This window comes from Gordionus sp. m RMFG-2023, chromosome 1 (assembly GCF_954871325.1).
Source record: "Gordionus sp. m RMFG-2023 chromosome 1, tfGorSpeb1-WG-v2, whole genome shotgun sequence".
Taxonomy (NCBI): Eukaryota; Metazoa; Nematomorpha; class Gordioida; order Chordodea; family Parachordodidae; genus Gordionus; species Gordionus sp. m RMFG-2023.
This window is the reverse complement of record NC_088775.1, coordinates 9,243,257-9,264,733: the sequence shown is the minus strand read 5'-3', so window position 1 is coordinate 9,264,733 and position 21,477 is coordinate 9,243,257. Positions and strand designations below refer to the sequence as shown.

Below are 21,477 nucleotides of genomic sequence, written 5' to 3'. Positions count from 1 at the left end.
ACCGCCTCTAGTTGGTATATTATATCTAATAATAGTAGTTTGTAATATCAAAAATATACTCGTATTAAAAATTTAACTCGATGGATGAATAATAAGATGTTTTATTTTTAATAATATCAAATAATAATAGATGACGTTAATAGATTGAATGCAAATTGTTACTTATATTAATTATCAAAAGCATTTATTGGTAAAATTTATTAAAATATAAACTGTAATATATTATATAACTGTCAAATAAGTCTGGAAAAGTGGCATCTTACCTATTTACCAATTATATATAATAGAGGATTATAACAAATGACTTTCATCTGTTAGTAAATTTTGCCATTCATACATTTATATCGAAATGCAAAATTTTGTAAAACTAGCGGCGAAAGCTAAATCTTTTAGTAAATTAAGTATTAGAACATTTGTTTTTAATGTACAAGATAATGAAGACTTTGAAAAGCGTATCATAAAAAGTGATAACCCTGTTCTTGTTGATTTCTATGCAGAGTAAATTTTAATGAATGTTTAAATTTTATATTAAACTAGTTGGTGTGGGCCATGTAAAATACTAACACCACGATTAGAAAAAGAGATTAGTAAAAATTCTAAAAATATAAGTTTAGCAAAAATAAATGTAGATAATTTGACGGATCTGGCTGATAAATATGAGGTGAACAAGTTTACATACATTTTTAGTGTATAATGACTCATTATTTTAGATATCTGGACTTCCAACTGTTATGGCCTTTAAAAATGGAAAAGAAGTTGATAAATTTATGGGCGTTAAAGAAGAAGATTTTATTAGAAGTTTTATAAAAAAAATTATTGATGGCCCTTTATAATATTTCATATTGATAATTTTACTAGATTGTTATTTATAGTAAATTTTATTAAAAAATTGTAAAATTCAATTTGGTAATTAGCAAATGGCTCAACAAATTGTAAAATTATTGGTTCATTATGGTATATTTTATTTATTTGTAAAAATTTATTTATAATTGTTTCTGATTAGATTTATAAATTATATATAATTAAATGGATATAACATGATTTATATAAAGTCAATAATTTAATTGAAATTTATTTACATTACATCTTGAAATTTAAATAATTTAATGAATAATTTTTTAAATTATGGTTTTATCAATATCTCAATTTTTTAAGTAATATTTTTATCAATTATTTTATTCAATTTTTTCTTTGTCATGATTATATTCGAATTTTGCCTTTGATTGATTTTGCTGAGATAGCTGAGTTCTCCATAACCTATAATAAAAATTATCGAATTTCGCATTTAGACTGGATCTTAAAAGATTTTCGTGAGTGCCCTTCTGCACAATTTTTCCACCCTCCATAACCAATATTTCATCACTGTCCATAACAGTAGCTAGTCTATGAGCTATAACTATGGAGGTCCTTCCAGCTGTGGCGATTTTTAATGAATCTTGAATATGCTATATAAATAGCACCAAATTTAAATTTTATTATGAAACATTTTTAGTTTAAAGTAAGATAAAGGAAAGAGGTAAGATGACTTGAGTATGCATACTTTTTAAATAAGGTAAAAAAAATAAATGCTGAACCTGATTATTAAAAAATTGTGTATAGCATAGCTATGATTATTCTGTTGATTTATGTCTAGCTGTAACTAGTTTTCACAGAAATGAATTATCCATTATCAAATTACTCTTTTTTTAAAAAATTCATAATAGATTATTGAAAGTAATTCTTGAAATATATAATAACAATTAGACTTAATGACGATTGTAAATATTAATATGAAATAAAAATAATTGAACGTCATTTTGATTTGTTATTAAGTTATAAGGTAAATTTAAATGCCGTTCAATTTAGCCCCGTTTTTAATGCATAGAATCTATATATATAATATCCAGGTCAATGGCCATAACTCCATATATTTTCGGAGCTCTCAATTTTATTTCGTATCGAATTTAAATCTTACATCTATTAATAAAGTTACAATTTGTTCCCCACAATTGTTTAAAAAGTTTATAAAGAAAGTATTAAGTTATTAAAGTGAAGGTACACGTTAGTTTGTCGTTAAATGACTGCAAATAAAGTTATATTATATGAAATAACACTATCCCACATGAAAGTCACGTGATCCTTAATTCTACCCATATATCTATAAATTAAATGAATAAACTTTTTCTGTGATGGCGTCTAACGATGACGTGGCTTCGTCGAAAAGAAAAATGGCCGGATTTTTTAGTATAACTCTAGCTATCGCTATTCTCTGCTTTTCACCTCCTAAAATAATGTTGATTAATATCTCTTTTAGAAACATATGGAGGTAACCAGATAAAAGGCTTGATTCGGGTTTATAATTCTTTTTAAAGTCCAGTCCGTTCCTCAAAAAAAAATAATTTTATCTGCAATTCGTTAGTAGTAAAAATTATTTTATCCCCTTTCAAACTAGACCTACGCAATTCGGATCTGAATGAATGTGTGCTACTTAACCCATTAATGGTCAAGATTTTTCTAGTGGATAAAAATGCTCAATTTTTTCAAATTATATTGATTAATGCTCAAATATGATATTCTAAAAAAATCAGCCAAAAAAAATAATCCTAAATAGAAAATCTAGCCTGGTGCATATATGCACCGTTAACCATTAAGAGGTTAAAAAAGATAAAAATTATATAAAATACTATAAGATCAAAAAACAACAAATATCTTTATTCTTTTTTTGTAATTTATAATAAAAACGAGAAAATGTTTATATATTATGAAAATCCTTGAAACATATGGAGTGCGATTTGACATGTTTGGCACATATATCTTGAGTGCGTATGGCAATATCTGCATCTTCGTCTTTTTCCATCTATAATTTTGGATAAATAATGTCCAGATGAATCAATAGGGTTTTCACACTGTAATGCAAACTGGCTGGCGTGACCTGTACTTGAATTTTTTTCTATTTTACTGGCGATCGAAGGAGGTAATTAGTAACTTCTCATCTAAATGCAAGAAACTCTTCTTGTCATCTCGATTCGCGAATTTCCAGATTTTCCATGAATTTACCAAAGCTACATCAATAAAATTGGTGAATATTGGCCACCACCATTTTTTTCCTCTTATTTTTATTCTATAAGTAGATATTAGATTATCACATAGATCAACTCCACCCATGTGTTTGTTATAAGCAGTTACCATATTTGGCTGAGGAATTTTTATTTTAGAAGATATTTTCTTAGAATACCTTGAAACATTAGAAAGCAAAGAGATAGTGTGGCATGTCGATGCAACGGTCACCACCGAATTATCATTCCAACGAACTACAAATATTTCGTTTAATTTTTCAAACCTATAATCATAATATCCTCTTTCTTTTTTTGCTACAACCTTTATAGATTCAACTGGGCAATGCTCTATTCTATTGTCCCTCACAGTTCCAGTTGCAAAATATCCCATTTGTTTTAAGTATGACAAGAGTTTAAATGATGTAAAGAAATTATCAAAATATATTTTATGATAATTTGGTTTTTGCAATTTAATAATTTTATGATTACATTTCCACCTAATCCATATTCATATTTATTTTCGCTTTTTCCTTGATATATATCAAATGAGAATACGCAACCGTCGGAAGAAGCCAATATCCAAGACTTGTATCCGAATCTAATTGGTTTTCCTTTTATGAACATTTTGCAAGAATGTCTTCCTCGATATGGTATCATCTGTTCATCTATTGATAAATGATGTTTGAAAATTCCGAATTGCTGAAATTTATTATTCAATATATTAATGTAAGGCCTAACTTTATAAAATCTATCATGTATATCTGTTTTAGTATTGTCTGTGGATATTATATTTCAAATTTCGAAATTGTAATTGGGTCATTGTATCCCGGATTATTGGAATAGAAATATCGCTATCATTAGACCAGTACATTCTTTCTTGTGGGAGAGAATGATATCCAGTAAATAATAGAATTTCAATAAATCTCTGAATATCTTGGATGGTTATGCATATGTTAGGTCTATTCATTTGTTTAGCATAAATATTACTTTGTTTTACAATTAGTGAATATAAGTCTTCGTCGAAAATTAAAGAAAATATATCTGATGGACTTTTACCATGTAAATCATTTTCAACATCCGTTTTTCTCCATTTTAAATTGTGAGAAATTCGAGAATAGCTTCTTGTAGAATATGGTTCTGGAAGGTCGTCATCAACTGAATTATGAATCTCCAATTCTCCAGCTGTATCTGAAGGCAAAACTCCGACATTTGTTAAGTCATTTTCATCGAAATCTTCTTCATCACTAACTGCAGAGGGGTTTGGCGGAATTATAACCATATCTCTTTCTTCAATTGGTTCCTCTTCAAAAAGTTGAGCAAGCGTTTGTTCAATTGTTAGAAAACGTTTCATTAAAAAAATTGATTAAAAATTAAATATCTAGACAAATTATTTTCGTAGAATCTTGATTTTTTTATTAGTCATCTATTATTTTGATAATTTTGATTGAATTGACAAAACAGGTGCATAATATTTTATATAAATAAAATAAAATCTTCAGAAAGGAAGAGGCTAAAAATAATTTTAAACTTTTGAATATTTATGAACCTAATAATTTCATATAATTTGATAGGGATAAAAAATTATAATAGGAACAATATATTATTCGATTTAATCTCAGGGGGTTAAAAAAAATTTTTTAATTATTTTCAAAAGGTCTTTTTTTGGGTATAAAATTTTTTTAAAAAAATTCTTAGGGGGCTCGAGCTACCCACCCCTCCTCCCCTCACCCTTAGTGACAATAGTGGTTTTAATATAAAAAATTATAATTCATTATGTTAAATTTCATTTGTTTGAATTATTTAAATAATTTATACTGCTAGATGGTTAACGGTGCATATATGCACCAGTCAACTTTATGTGGTTACCTATTAAAATTTTAATTATTTAAAAATTCAAAAATGATTGATAAATATTGATATATCTATAAAGAATATATACACACTAGTTTTTATCGAAATAATTTTATAATATGCTTGTGAGATCACTTAAAAAATTTTGCATTTTAGACCTCATAAATTCGCAAAGTTTGAGGGTTTCTTAGGGACATAAAAAAATATTTTTTTCATATTTTTCTTTTCCAGTTTTGAAGTACAATGTCTGAACTATATAAAAATCTTTTTTATTATTTTTTAAAATAAAAACTACTATGTTAAAATAAGGTATATAGGAGGTGGTGCATATATGCACCGTTAACCAGTAACGGGTTAAGCGAGTAAGAAACTGATCATTCGGGAAATTTATTTTTTAAATAATCCGATTCGATATATCGAAAATGGCGGATAAAAAATTATTAAATTTTAAACTCCCAAGTATATACTAAAATTTGATTAATATTTAAATTAGAAGGACCGTAGTTTAATTTTTTTCAATTTACCTAGGTCGGGCCTAATTTTTTTTAAAATACACGGGGCCAGGCGGTATCTTTTAAATCGTAATTATAATCTAGAAAAATTAAAGATAAAATAATTTTTAAATAAATCCAGAACGGGCTGGGCCGGGTCGTGCAAATGGTAAATCCGCAGGTCTATAATTTAAATTATTTATTATATAAAAGGCTATATCAAATTATTAATAAATTAATAAAAAAAAATTTTAAGTTATACAATTATTAAATATGCGATATCGGTTATCGGGTCAAATCCTAAAAAATTCATAAGCTATTTTGATTTTTAATAGAAGTTAGCTCATTTACTTGTTTTAATACTATCATAGTTTGCTGGTCAACATCCTTCTGCTTATCGGGACAACTGCCAGGCTCCAGAATATCTTACTACCTCTATTAATTTTTTAGCGTCCATCAACAAATCACACATTCCTTTGATTCTAATTATATTTCTCTAAATTCACATAGCATGAATAGCATCAGTCGTTGACTTACCAGAAATAAGAATCAAATAGGTTATACTTATAGTTATAATCAATTTTTATAATCCTTCGCAATCGAATCTAATTCAAGATATTTACGAAGGATACACTAAAGATAAAGACATAGGCGACTTTTGAATAAGTGTAGGAGTCCATTGGGGATTAGCATTAAGGCCGTTCTTATTTATTATATAAGATGCCATTTAAAGATCTCGGAGGAAAGGTATAAGTGGAGATATTATTTGAAGATGATAGACATTAAGTTAAGTTTAAATATTAAGAGAATATATAATTGTATTATAATTTAAAAAAAATAGGTAATTTAATAAAAAGGGTTGATTGAAAAAGATTATCAAACAAATAAAAAGTAAACTTGTAAAATAGAACCCAACAAGTCGGCCCAAAATCAGGACGGGTTTGGGTTTAAAAAACGGGACGGGATGGAATTTTAAAAATGTATAGTAGAAAATAATGTTTTCGCACCTTCATCAAAATAAAATTATGACAAAGGCAATTTAGTAATTTTTTTTTAAATTTTAATCCACTTTATAAAAATGCGTTTAAATTATATTATTTATTTTTTTTAATTAAAAATTTTAACCAAAACGACAACCGGCTTATAAAATTTTTATAAATTTTGTATGGGTTAAAAAAAATAATTAATTAAAATTAAAAAAGCATTCAACTAACCAGAAAGTTTAAGACCTCTTTCCCCTACCATGGTATCGTATTGTTTGGGCATAAGCATTATAGCCTGGTGTACCTGGGCCAATTTAGACGCCTCATATACCTTTTCCAGTGGAGCTTTAAGGTTTCCGTACCAGATGTTGTGTAATATGGTATCGTGAAATAAAACTGTATCCTTTTGATTTTAAAAGATTTGAAAGAAGAAAGCGCTCATAATAACATTTCAATTTGTCTTTATTTAATATATTTCGTGAAAAATATTTTTTTACTAAAGAGAAACATAAAACCTTTACTTTTCATATTTAAAAAAATTAGCGGTTTTCTCTATTTTCTATCTTTTTCTAAAGTCCTGCACTCAAGTTTGGATCTAAAATAATTTCGGGAATTTTATCAATTTTTTTTATGGTAATCAATTTTGCAAAATAGTTTTGAGCCATCCCCTGCCTATATTACCCCGGGTTCAAATGGTTGTCCAAAAATTGGTTCCTGTTTTCACGATCGCAGTGGCCAACTGAACAATTTTAAACAAAACGTCTCTATAACTCTCTTTTTCTTGCATAACATAGAAACGAATACAGACAGGCAATATAAATAATCTTATATTTTCTAAACTAGAAATCTTTTTAAATAGATATTCAAATACTTTTAAATTTGAGCACGAATTTTTTTTTAAAAAAAAGAAAAAAAAATTGTTATATTCATTTCAAATAATTAATTTGATTTTTTAAAAGAAAGTATATATATTATTAATATAAACTTGAGGCACTACACCGACGCATTCCCTTAAACTTTCCAAAGTAACATTTTTGATATTCTGCCCATTGATGCTTATGATACCAAATTTAGGATCGTAAAAACGGTATAGTAAACGTATTATAGTGGATTTTCTATGATAATGATAATTTAAAATGAGTATAAATATTAATTTTTATTCCTTCGGGGCATTCCATCAAAATAAAAACAATATGACACATAAACAGCACACTAATGGTCTGTGGCAATATCTTCGGGTAAGGTGGAGGAGGTACAGTTCTGTAAACAGGCTTCTGGACCCGAATTACGGTAGAGAAAATTTAAAATTTATCCAGCGGAAATTTTGACAAAAGAAACTTAATCGGGATCGATGTCCTCAAAAGGGGTCAGAACCCATCTCTATTTCATATTATCCTTGGTTGGATAGGTCGTCCATAAATCAATCTCTATTTAATGCATGTTCTTAAAATGTCCAATCAAACAATTTAAAATTTATGAACAAAAATGTCGGATTTAATAAGTCTACCAAAAATTTAAAATTGTGAGAGGTCGCCAAAAATTAAATATTTGCAAGGTTTTTAGTGGCGTTGTTAGCTTTTTCGTGGACTTCGACCAATAGTGATTTGTAATTTTGGGAAATTAAGGTTAAAAAAGCTAGTTTAAAAACATAATTTAAGAATATTTAATATTTTCAAACCCGCATCCGCTTCCCCCAACTATGGCTACTTTCTTACCGGAGGGAACGTGGAAGGATAGGCCTTGAATTATGTCCCTCTCTCGGGTGTACCCAAAATTAACGTTCGAAAATTCGATAGTGGCGTTAAAAGGGTGTTCCCTATTGAAATCAATGTCGTTATTGTGAAGTGCATAATTAGGAAACAAGGGAGGGTACGTCTGGATATCCTATTTAATTTAATAAAAATATAAAGGGCGATAAAAATGAGTTGCCAAAATTTACACATCTTTATGTCTTTATTATATAGTAGAGAGAGACCTGCATCCGATTGAATCAAATTTGGATCGATAATATTTGCCCGGATTCGGTATTTACATTTTAATTAAGATCGGGCCAAATTCTGATAAAATTTTCTTGGATTTAAAACTCGACAAAATTTTAAATAATTTTGTTTTCTTAATACCTTAAGAAAGGAAAAAGAAGAAGAAATAAATCAATTTTTATTAAAACTAATGGTATCATGTTCTAATACTTATATTTTTATATATTTCATTTTTTCTTAAAATACTCCATGATTAGCTAAAATTCTTAAGTGACTCGATATTTAGTTTTTAACCAATACTTTTAATAAGATATTAACATTTTCCGAATGAGCTTGAAGAGCTAAACATGATTTTAAATTAAATTGATATTTTTAAATTAGTGCATTATTATAGAGGATTCATAAGGATTCGTATTTAAGTCATACCCGTGATGTAAAAAATATTTAATTTCTAAAAACAAATATTCAATAAATAGGCGTAATTTTACGAGGACTAGAATACCGAACTACCTACAAATTTATGATCAGATAATGTGAGACCAGATGGTATGTTTTATTCGAAGATATTGCCAAGACAAAATAAATCCTTTAAACTAACTCATTGTATTATACCAATCCTACTCTCTTCCCTTAGACATATGTCAAGAGGAACAAAAATTATAAAAATTATTCCGCCAATTTTATAATATTTATTAAATTCAAGTTTCTTTTTAGAAAATGGAGGCTAAAATAATGCTTGTTTTGTGGGGAACTTTGTTATCCTTATCCCACTTCTGTTATTAAAGAATATCTGTTTTAATGTACAATAAAATATATATTATTTAAAAAAGAAACATTTACATTTGATTTTCTTAAGACATATACTAATGTCTTACATTAATCGATCGTCTAAATTATTTTTTTTTATTTTTCCCCAGGTTGCTTTGAGGAGGCTCAAAAATGAACTATTTCAAACAACCCTATTGGGAAAATAGTATTGCTATATTATGATAAAATTATTAGTATATCAAGAGATTATTTATAATAATAAGTTGATTCCTATATTATGGTGTTTATTTATCAAATCGAATTTTTATTTTTTTTATAAATTTATATATATTAACATTATTATTAATTTCATTATAAAAAATATTTAAAAATTTATTCGTATGAAACAATTTTTACCTGCTGTTGTGTTTCAACACTGTTTATAATTTATATAATCCATTGTTTTTACTATAACTTGTTTATCATTTATATTTTTCTCTTTGTTTGTACAATATACGTATATTACCAATTATATTTTTCCTTGTTCACTTATACCGAGCCTGTTTTGATTTCGTCCTCAAAACTGGTTCTAGCGAGTTTTCGTGATGGACAAGAATGAAATTAATATTTGTTTATACTCGTTTAATTAAAAAAAAGGGAGAACTATATAGACCTCGGAAAAATAAATTGCGATAATTAAATATTTAATGATTTTTTTTTCTGTTTATAACATAATATGAAATTTTACTGTTTGATTAGAAAATAAAGTAAATTCGTGTTACATTTATTTCTCGACGTAGTACCAGGGATACCATGACAAAAACGATACCCAAACCCGATCCCCAGGATCCCATCATCGACCATCCTGGACCCCCGAACACTAACAATATCATCCTCTCCGTGGGACCCGTCAGTCAAAACCCAACACCTGCTAATTTAAATAAAACTTAAATCAAAAATAATTAAACTTAATTTCATGAATATTAGTCCACAAGCTGGCGCCTTATTATAAAATTATTTTTTTTACAAATAATACTGAAATTAGGTATTTGTTAAAATATAGGATAATCTCTTTCTATAGCAAAAGAAGTTTTGCGGGAATATTTAAATTTTATATGGGTTTCAAAGATCTGAATTAGCCAAAATTGTATCAGGTTAAGGAGCATAATAGCGGATCCATCTATCTTTCCTTTAATTTTGAAAAGATTTGAGGTAGATCTATTGACTAATATTACATTTATTTTTAATTTTTATAGCTAATGGCGATTTAAATTTTAAAATATATAGCCGCCCCTGCAGCTCTGATATATTAAAAAAACGAGTTTATGGAATAAATGTAATATTTCCAAATGATAACTAAAATATTTTTGAAAAAAACAACTAAAAAAATGAAATTTTATAAAAAGAATAAAATATAAGCAAAAGTGAAATGTTAGCTTGAGAAGAAAAGGGGCGGGGGATTTCGACCGGGAATCTAGCAAAAGGCAAATTTATGTCTTTACTGGGCAACTTGTATAAAATTATTGTACGAGTGTCAAAGCTTGTTAAAAAAAATTCTATATATTAAATTTATTTAAAATTTTACCAAATTTATTATCACCTTTAGGCTCACTTGCCGACGTCCCTTTCAAAGTTAAAGATCTCCCCCCACCAACCCCCTCCCCGGCCGATAAAGTTTTTCCCCCAACCTAAAGGCCACCTCCATCCTTCCCCAGCTTATTATATTTTTTTTGAAAATGGATTAATAATTATGTAATTTCAGTGTTTTTTAATATATAAATAAGGTTAAGTGCCAGATAATTGTGGTATTCGGCACATCGGTGAAAAGAATGCTATTGGTGTGTCTCTGGTTTTGGTTTTCATATCGATTATATAATTAAATTGTTAATTTGTTAGATACAACTTAAAATCGTAATGCAAATATGTATACCCCCTTATTTTTTTCTCCAGTCCCAGTCTTTAAAGCATTTTTTTTTTAAATTTACGTTTATTAGGGGAGAGACTCCATGTCAAATATCACATTTGTTTTAGTTAAATGATGCCATTGGGTTTGAACTCCATGCTGTTGAGCCAACACAACAATATATATATAATATAAAAATTCTCATGAGAAAGAAAGAAAGAATATATATTCATTTAAAGAAATTTTTTCTATAGTTTATGATCTTTCCGATTTACTAGAAAAATCGTATTTTTTTTATATTTTCATATTAATGTAATCTTTATTATAAAAAATAAAATAATTTTAATATATATAATATAAACGAATTCTATATTAACAAATTAAGTTTTCTGAATTATTATTTTTTTAAATATAGGCGGCAAAATTAGAACCCTTACATTAGAACCCTTACATTAGAACTTAAGGAATTTTATTTTTTATAAACTAAAAAATTTTAATTGCTATTTTAAAATATAAATACTCCTGTTTTTTTGGGAACTTATTCTCCAAATTCCGCTTTCATAGAATAAGCCTTTTTTATTTTTATTATATCATAGTTTATGATTGAAATACAGTTATATATAATGAATTAAAAAAAATTACCTAACCTAAAAAGAAATATATATAAACGAAATAGGTATCTATGTAGTATCAAAAATAAAAAATTGTTTATTTTTCTTAAAAAAAAACCTTGATACGAGGCTGTATTTTCATCAAGGTAAACATGGCCTGCATATCGATCATGCTCTGTCTTATTTCCCTGTAAACAGTGCCCAAAAAATTTAAGGGTAAAGAGAGTTGGAATATGAGCCCGTTTACCAAAACAAGATCGCCAACCGTCATTTCACCTAAAAAAAATGGTTATATTTATTAAATAATATGTTAATACATGTCACAAACTATGAAAGAGCTAGAGTTCTAATCCCAGATTTTATTTTGTTCGAAACCCGAGCTAGACACAATTTTTTTTTAAATTTCATGCCCCAAGTTCGTTAGGGCCCAAGCTGGGATTTGAGGCCCATTTTAAAGGGACGCTCCGACTCGATCCAATAAATTTTTTAAAATTTTTCTTCTAAAGAAAGTTTTTTTAAAATAAGAAAATGCAATAATCAAAAAAAATTTCCATGCTTACAGACAAATTTAAATTTAAATAAGAAGTCAAGTATATTATAGTGAACTCATTTTTTTGTTCTCAAAAATTTTATCTATATTAAGATAAGGAAAATGGATATTTGATTTATTTATATAATTTTATTTTTAAATTTAAAAGATATTTTGTTTTGGGAATATGGTTATGGATGGCATTAGTTTTGTTTGATATATATGAGAGCAAGTTAGTTTTGTTAGTTTTTTGCTGTAATTGAAATAAACTACACAGAATTAGAATTGAATTACTGTTTTTATTTAAATTTTAATCTGCTTTTATATGTATAAAATTTATCCACTTCAAACAAATATTCAAATTATAATGCGTATGTACAATAATATACTTAGATCAAACAAAAGTCATATATAAAATATTTCGTTAAGACAAAATTATAATACGAAACGTAATATTCAAATTACATATATTTATAAATATTGGTCTTAACAAAAATTGGCTTTTCAGATTATGAATATACTTTTTCAAGTATACTTTATTCTAATATAACAGTTAGCTAGCTTAATGGTAGCCCCTTACTGGTCTAGGTACTATTATTATAGTTGGGTAATGACTAAATGTCAACTAATCCGGTTCATTGCACAGGCGCATTCCGGAGAAAATCCGTTAACATAAGGCGTTTTAATTCATAATTCCATTCAAATTTGAGCTACTATATTGTGATAGTTTTTGTCTGGCAACTGGGTTAGCTGATTTTTTAGCCGGTTAAAAATGGGCTTAAATATAAATTCAACTATAGCTCTTATGCTTTAATTTATTAACCATCAGCATCAACAAATAGAGATGCCTTGATGAAATTTGTATATAAAAATGTTAACTTTTATAGTGCTTAGCTTATATTAGACTGGGCGGGATCGGACTGATGGTCTGGTCACATCCGACTTAACAGCCCAGTCCTGTCGTAGAAAAAAGACCAGACCAGACGAAACGGCTGTAAACATTAGCTTAAATATAACTTTATGGTAAACTCGCATAACAACATTTATCAAATATTTTTTAATGGAAGAATATCATATTTGCAATTGGAATAGAATCCAATTTTTCATTATAATAAATTTTAAATAACCAAATACCCCCACCCCATTTTTCCTTCTGTAAAAAAAAATACTGTGAGCTAATGAAAAAATAAAAATGAAGGCGGGTGAAAAACCTTTCAATATTTCCTGGCTAACGAGTATCATGGTAAAAGCCAATGCCCCGCTAAATACGATGTTCTGCCCGAAATTGAGAACGGATAAACTAAGAGCCGTCTTGATGGAAGCGGTCTCGTAATTCGCTTGCAATTTATCGTATTGGTTCGCCTCGTAGGCTTCGTTGTTAAAATACTTAACGAAGAGGGGGATGAAAAAATATATATAGTTTAGTCAGTGTTGTTAAATAATCGAGTTCATTCGACTCCGACTCAGAGTGGACTAACTTAGTTCAAGTTATAAACTCGAGGACGAGTAGTTTATAATTACTTTAATTAATAATAATCATTAATTTTTATTTTCATTTTTTTTTATAAAAATAATACGGGAAGACTCACCCTAGCTAATTTTTTGGAAAAACCCATTTTTCTGTATAAATCACGTTTTTTCGGTAAAAACCTTGATTTTTATTGTGAACTCGTGTCGTTTAATTCAGAATTAAAATCAAATAAAAATATCTAAATATTTTAGATTTGGCACCTTTTTTAACCAATCACTTTACTTTGCCCAAATGTAAAATATTGTTTATATCTACTTTACCCTTTATAAATATTGGAAGCAATTATAGATTGTCCAGACTAGTGTAAAACTGCTAACTCAATATTTTAGCCAGAAAAGTATTGCATAAGTCTCGAGATTTCGCTAATAGATGGCCAAACCTTTGTGCCATGCCATCTACGAGCAAAATTATGGAGAGTGCATAATATTTTTCTGATTCAAATATTGAGTTACCCGGGGCACAGACCCATATATTCTAAGTTGTTTTTTATTGACCTTATAAAAGTGTATACGGTTATTATAGATATCGTATCAAAAGATCTATTGAAAAGGGAACAAGCCAAGCACCTCCTCTCGATGGGCCAAGGGATTACTAGAGGGGTCAGGAATAATTTAATCGCACCAAATATTGATATGATGATTGATGGGTATCAAATAATAGTTAATTAAAATATCTTCTGATTAGGATACTATAATAGTATTCAGAATTATAACATAGCCTTACCTTAATCTCGTGTACAAGTACGACCTGGAGAGGGAAGGGGGTAATAAAAAAATAAAAAATTTAATATGGTTACTCAAATATATGATCATGAAAAAATATTTTCAAGCGCATGGCTCTAAATGGGCTGGTCTAGATCTCAAGGACAGGAATAATTTTAACTTTTTGATTACATATAAATTCAATATGGGTATTATCGTCAATGCTAATGGACGAAGATTTTCAACTATTTATTACGTATAAAATATTATTAAAGCAAATATTCAGGTTTGCATAATATTTTTTGGTTTAAATATTGGGTTAGCCGTTTTTAAAAATTGAGCCTGTTATATTTCATATATTTTAAAAGGTTCGTTTAATATATTTGTTATACAATAATATAGCGTATTTATTAATATTAAATAAAAGGTCAGTTAAATTGAATCATTATAGATTAGTGTATATAAGAATTGAGAATAAAAAGTTACCATTGAGATTGACCATATATTATGAGGTTTATTCAAGTTATAAAATTGGCGATACAATACAATATATAAAACCTTCACAAAAATGAGGGCTGGGAGTTTTATTATTCTTTTTATTTTTATAGACAATAATTTTTAATTATAAACTTTTATATTTTTTTGAGTTTTAGAAAAAATGTCATTTTAAATATTAAGTTATTTATTTTTAATTTTATTATTTATTATCCCGGAGAAAAATTTACTATTTTATTTTAAAAATATATAAAATGTAATGAAAAGAGAAGAGTAGAGAAAATTAATTTAATATTAAAAATAAAGTATACAAAAAATATATAGGCCTTATTAGGTAGGATAACAATTAATAAATTTAAAAGCCCTCACCTCTACTTTGAATTTTACTTCAGGGTTACTAATACTGGGAAACAGTGACGACGCGTCAGGTTCACTACTAGGGAAGCAATCAAAAAAAATTTTTTGGTCAAACTCAAACTATGATAACATTAAGATTTATAAATAAGTGGTATTCGTCTTTGTTTGAGTAAAATGATGATAGTAGTAGTACTGCATCATAAAAATTATTGCTAGATTTTAAATTTTTTTTCAATCGAAATCAAAGATAGAAATCGATTTTGGCTCATCCTGTTTCTGCAATAAGATTTGATTCTTTTTAAAGATGAAAAACTCTGTTCTGCACTTGATTTTGTTGAAGCTAAAGTTAAGATGAATTTGCATAATTTAAAAAACTCTTTAAAACTTTTCATCAAATTGGTGCATATGAAAAATTCAAGTTTTTCATTAACATTCTTTTTCTTTCTAAATTCAACATCCCGAAATACTGCCTTTAATTCGGTTTCCAGCTTGTGCAAGTTAAAAAATTGAAAATATGCAAGTTTTGATTTCTTTTTTTAAGTTTTGTAAAATTGGGGTTGGTCTTCCTTTTTCAATAATCAATTTTTTAGCATCAAAATTTCTTGAACTAAATGATAATGTTAATAAATTTTCAATAATACAATTACAATTATTAAACACTAATTAAGGATTTTAAAAAAGAAAAATTTTTTATTTTAAAAAAATAAGGAAAAAAATATTATATAAAATAATTTATTTCTCTTTTATTTATTAAAAAAAATTAGCATTTTTTTATTTGCCTTCCCAATGCTTATTTTTTAATGGTAAAATTACACAATACCATGGCATGATTTTCTCTTTATTTATTAAAAAAATAAGCAATATTAAATTTGCTTCCCTCATGTATATTTTTTTTAACGTAGTAAAAATAATAGTTAATTTTTTAACGTACTAAAAATAATAGTTAATTTTTTAACGTAGTAAAAATAATAGTATTTCTTAATATAGTAAAATAATATTAATTTTTAACGTTACAAAAATTATATTAATCTTTTTAACGTTACAAAAATTATATTAATCTTTTTAACGTTACAAAAATTATATTAATCTTTTTAACGTTATAAAAATTATATTAATTTTTTTACAAAGATTATATTAAGTTTATTTAAAAATTTTGTACAAAAAATTTCAAGGGAAGCAATGCTTCCCTTGCTTCTATGGAATGCTGGGAAAATATATACATTACATGAGAGATCTAAAAGGACTGTTGAGAATTTAAAAATTTGCCCAACAAATCCCATCCCGTTAAATTTTTATTGTTAGATTAAGTATTTTAAGTTAGGCAGTGCAGTTTTTAAAATACAAAGAAATTAAGATATTGTAATTTAATTTCAAATAGTAAATAATAATCAATATGCTTCAAAATTAAAAAATACATTATTATAATGACCAGTGCGGCGAACTGCATTAAAATTTTACGAAAAATCTGAAATTTACAATACCTTACTTGATTTTTATATAAAAATTGTCAGGCTCGTAAAGAAATTTTTAATCTAATTATTAATGATTAACAGATATAAAAAAATTCCTATTCTAAGAAAAATCGATGACGTAGCATGGGCAGATTTTTATAAAATTGCAAAACAACTTTTTAAAGATGAAAGAACTCTTAGTATGAAGAATTGATTTATTTAGATTAGGTTGCGGACCAACAGAATCAGTAATAAGTTATTTAAAAAATTATAAAGGAACTAGCCCTTAGATGTGAACTTTAGTACTAAACAATTCATACCTGTTAAAATAAATAAAATTTCTATCAATAATCTTATAAAAAACTTAATTACATGAATATTAATCCGCAAGATGGCATTTTATTTATAATATAAAAAGAATTGTTTTTTTTTGATATTTGAAATAAAATACATATAACATAAATTAATCATTTGTTAGATTTTAATAAAACATTTTCAAAATTTTTATTACATGAAAAATTGGGGGTTTTTACCAAAAATTAGATAGGCAAGTCTTCCCAGATTCTTAATTTTATTTCTAAAAAAACGAAAATAAAAATTATTTTTTAATTTTAGGTAATTATAAAATACTCATCCTCGAAGTTCACGACTAGAATATAGATTTTTTAAAACCAAAACTTGGAGTTTCCGGCTAAGTCGATTAGCAACTACATATGTTAAATGTTAGAACCATTTTACCCCTTCCTTATTTTGGCATTAGCATATTTATTGTTTAACCTTAACGGTCTCGTAATTGATCATAGAATCGATAGCTCTGTTACCAGCCTCATTCTCGGCCTTATTCATTTGTATCCTGTACTTTGTTCTGGGGAATAGAATAAAGAATTCGAAAATACTATCATCTATTCATTTATTATTAATAATTTTATAATGATTTATATTTAACATTCGGCAGTTGAATTATTATAACCTTCCTAACTATTTTGCTATTCGTCCCTATTTTTTTCTAAAATATTTTATTTAAGGCCCAATTTTTTTTTTTTGGGGGGGGGGGACCGCTCGAGTGATAATCTTAAATCACGCCTCTCATTAACTCCTTACATCTCCTGCTTTAAATAACCAGTCTTAGCTCAATAAAAATTGGCTACCAATTTTCTGACCTAATTTGATAATTAAATTGCTAGTTAACCGAAAACTGGTTAAATTTTGGTAATTTTTCTCGGACAGGCAGTTTCATTTTCGGTACTAGGCCTCTTCAAAAAAAAGAATACGAATATAATGAATTATTCGATATACATCTGTATATAGAATTTACTATTCATATTTAATTGATGTATCTACAATTAGCAAATTATTAGATACGTTTTCAAAAATCGTATATGAACAATTGACTATTCGATTTGTATTCGTTTCTGAATAGGCCTCTTCGGTATCAAATAGCTGAAGAACGAAAAAGCGATAATAGGGAATCCGCTTAGAGAAAATTCGCATTGTCGAAAATTTAATTCCCAAATTCGGCGAGAAAATTTGCAACTTATTTTATTAAATTAAGATAGGGGTTTTATAAGTACGTATTCGCACAATAAGATACATAAATAAAAACCTCCAAGCGGTGATGGATAAAGTCCACGCGGTGTACGCTGACATGCAGGTCAAAACGACTAAAGCGTATTCTACACCGCATTTGTACCACTTGTAAATGTAATATAATTTAAAAAAATGAAATTGATAAATAAGCATTAGAATAAATAATTTACAAGCCAAGGTTATAAAAAAATGGAGAAATTTAAAAGAAATTTAGCTGTGGGTCCTTAAAAATAAAATTGATAAATATAGCAAAACCAATCTAAAATTGAAATAGTTTTTTAAAAATTTTATAAGCCTTTTTGCATTCATTTAGCGAATTGGTGCAACTATGAATGCATGTAGTGTTGTTAAATGGCTCGTTTGCCGATTTTTAAAAATCGCTAACTTAATATTTCATTCTAAAATAATATTACGCAGGCCTGAAAATTTTGTTCGTATAAGGAACAAAAGTTTGGACATCTATTTAGCGAATCTCGAGGCTTAGGCAATATTTTTCTAGCCAAAATAAACGAACCGTTTAACAATACTAAATGCATGGTTATTTTCTAGATAGTAAATCGACAAATATAAAGAAGTCTAGTTTTAAAAAGAGATCACAAAGGTGACACTGACAGCTCTGTTAGTATCACGAGCTAAAAAAAAATTGAAAATTTTTACCAAAAAAAATAACACACCAAAAATTAATTATATTTATAAATTCCAAAGACAAAAAAAATAATCTAATTCAAAAAATATATATCCATAACGACGTCGTTGGTATTTAAGATATAAGTGTTTAAACTTTTTTGATTTTGCGTTATTTCAAATCAAAATATTTTAATGGTAATGTGGAAATTAATAAACTCTTTTTTTGCGTTAAAAAACATGAATCAATATAGTTTGCGTTTTTTGCTCCAATTCAAAACAGCGTTTTTTTAAAAAAAAATATAAAAACACAACGCTAAACGCTTCTTACAATCTGTAAGCACTATATTGCGTATAAAATTTGTCATTATGTTATACTCACTAAAATTCCGGTAACGAATAACACCTCTAGGATGGTAGGTACCAAATTGAAGACCAAGGCACTCAACACGAAATTTATACCCCTAGTATTCATTTATATATTTTGTTATTAATAAAATATATTAACTTCCGCATTATTATTACAAATCTGATCTAATAACAAATAGTTAAAAAAAAATTTTGATATTTTATAATCACAATTAAAGATTGCCAAAAAAACCTAGTTCCGCGATCTATGGCTTTGGCCAATGCTCCGGTCTGCCTGGCTAAATGGAAATCGAGGTCCAACGAATGCAAGTGTAAAAATAGACTCTTAGCTACGCGTCTGATAGAATTTTGGGCTACTTTGGCAAAAATAGCCGTTCGGAGCTCGTTGAATAAGGAGGCACCGGTTCTGGCTATACCGTCTATTGTATTTTAATAACACAATTAATAAATAACATATAATTTTAGCATATAACGGGATTAGGAATCCCCCTTCTTCGAAAATCTTTTAAAAGCCATGAGCATTTGGAATAATTATAAATCAGATGTTTTTTTTATATAAGCCTTATTTAACTACTTTTTTTTAAATAGTGCGCACAAATAGAGCGTTTGCGCTGCGCAGTACCTTTTTCAATAAAAAAAAGTAACGTATCCCTTGTTTAAATTGAGGTTGCCTTTTTTTTATTAGTTTCGTCGATCCAATATTTAACTAAAGACTCTTTTATAGTAAACGCGTTTTGTTTAAGCGACGCTGTATTTAACGCTGAGTTATTTACAAAATCAAGCCAATAAATTGGTATACATAAATATGAAGCAAAACGTTGAAAACGTTATGATAAATTTTGAAAAACATATGTTGCAACGTATATTTCAAAAAGTTTATAATAATCCGCAGGCGATTATTAGAAAATGCCCAAAATTTGTGATCGATTTTCTGAGGATGACACATTGCTATAGTCTTTATATTAATCAATAATATTTGGAAGAAATTAAATTCATCCAGGAAATTATTCCAGGATATCATAATTTTTGCTGAGATATGCTTAATCATGTTTCTATAGTATTTAATTATATTATTCGCAAGAAAATCTTATTAAAATAACTACCAAAATAACTAATAACAATAATCACAAAATTTCAATTTTATTTATTAGATGTTTTCTATAAGTTTCATAGAAAGAAAAATAATAATCATATAATCTCTTCTATATTTTTACTCTCATAAGATATTATATTTAAAAACATTGCAATACGGTTATGCATTAATAATTTATTGCCTTTGTCAATTCTGGAATATTAGAAATTTATAACCAGTCATTTAAGTACTGTCACAGCCCCAATAATTATGCATATTAAATTGGTCATTTAGTAGAAAAATTCATTATCATGTGCTGAATTTACTTAATTCATATTGTATATTGATATATTAAACTAATCTATTACTTTTAAACTTATCTTAAGGTTTTTAATGGCTTAATATACCACCTATCCATCTAACATGAAATATAGTTACAATGTGATTAAGTAATAACATTTAGTATAGTATAGTATCTTATTTACAGGCAATGATAATAAACATCACATATTGAAGAGTTGATTGGAAAGGTTCAAACTTTTCAGGGATGTTTAGCATACCATTTGTGCATTGATTTAAATAATCTATTGCATATTTAAATATAAAGGGAACTTGAACATTTAAAACCTAATAGAATAAAGTTACAATAAAATATTTAATATATAAACTTTTGATCCAACTAACAGTGATAAAGCAATGATAACTCTATATCTAATGTCTGGAGATTCTTTCGGCCAAACATAGGTAAACATTTTTTTAACTATCTCCCAACCACTAATTTGAGGATTAGTGCTAAATATATTATTGTTTTCATTATTATCTTTAACTGAAGCATTAATTACGGTAACTTTTGATTTACTTTCATTAAAAATTTTCTGATTGCAATAATATTTGCAATTTATCTGTTTTAAAAATAAGTGTTACTAAACAACGTTATAGTTTCTTACATTGGAATGAAAAGTAAATTTTAATCTAACAAATAAATTGTGTCGATGAATAAATTTGGGAGAAACATAATTGAAATTCTTCCGATAGAGTAAAAAATTTAAAGTTTTACACATTTTGCATTTAAACATATGTTTATAAAAATTGATAAAGTTCACCTAGGAACAATAATATTTGGTACAGGCTAACAACAAATTAGAAATCAAAATCTTACTT

General features: G+C 27.1%; 2 protein-coding genes across 3 annotated transcripts; one reads left to right on the top strand and one right to left on the bottom strand.

The window, feature by feature from the left end:
- Window positions 1-344: 344 nt before the first annotated feature.
- On the top strand, window positions 345-969 carry LOC135924261 (thioredoxin, mitochondrial-like). 2 transcript variants are annotated; one of them, XM_065459335.1, is made up of 4 exons: window positions 345-392; window positions 441-498; window positions 538-661; window positions 711-969. In XM_065459335.1, exons 1-4 carry the CDS (start codon window positions 350-352, stop codon window positions 831-833), a joined length of 348 nt encoding a protein of 115 aa, XP_065315407.1. In that variant the 5' UTR covers window positions 345-349; the 3' UTR covers window positions 834-969. The 2 variants fall into 2 exon arrangements, with proteins under 2 accessions (XP_065315407.1, XP_065315447.1); XM_065459375.1 differs by having other exon boundaries at window positions 345-498; window positions 711-848.
- An 84-nt stretch (window positions 970-1,053) lies between these two features.
- On the bottom strand, window positions 1,054-21,388 carry LOC135924208 (iron-sulfur clusters transporter ABCB7, mitochondrial-like). Its single transcript, XM_065459267.1, has 14 exons — window positions 21,264-21,388; window positions 20,985-21,218; window positions 20,802-20,943; window positions 19,477-19,663; window positions 19,258-19,339; window positions 18,268-18,356; window positions 17,442-17,529; window positions 13,341-13,515; window positions 11,719-11,876; window positions 8,039-8,244; window positions 7,346-7,475; window positions 6,592-6,763; window positions 2,159-2,262; window positions 1,054-1,445 (listed from the first exon to the last, which is right to left on the bottom strand). The coding sequence occupies exons 1-14, from the start codon at window positions 21,375-21,377 to the stop codon at window positions 1,176-1,178; spliced, it is 2,151 nt and encodes a 716-aa protein (XP_065315339.1). The 5' UTR covers window positions 21,378-21,388; the 3' UTR covers window positions 1,054-1,175.
- Window positions 21,389-21,477: the final 89 nt, after the last annotated feature.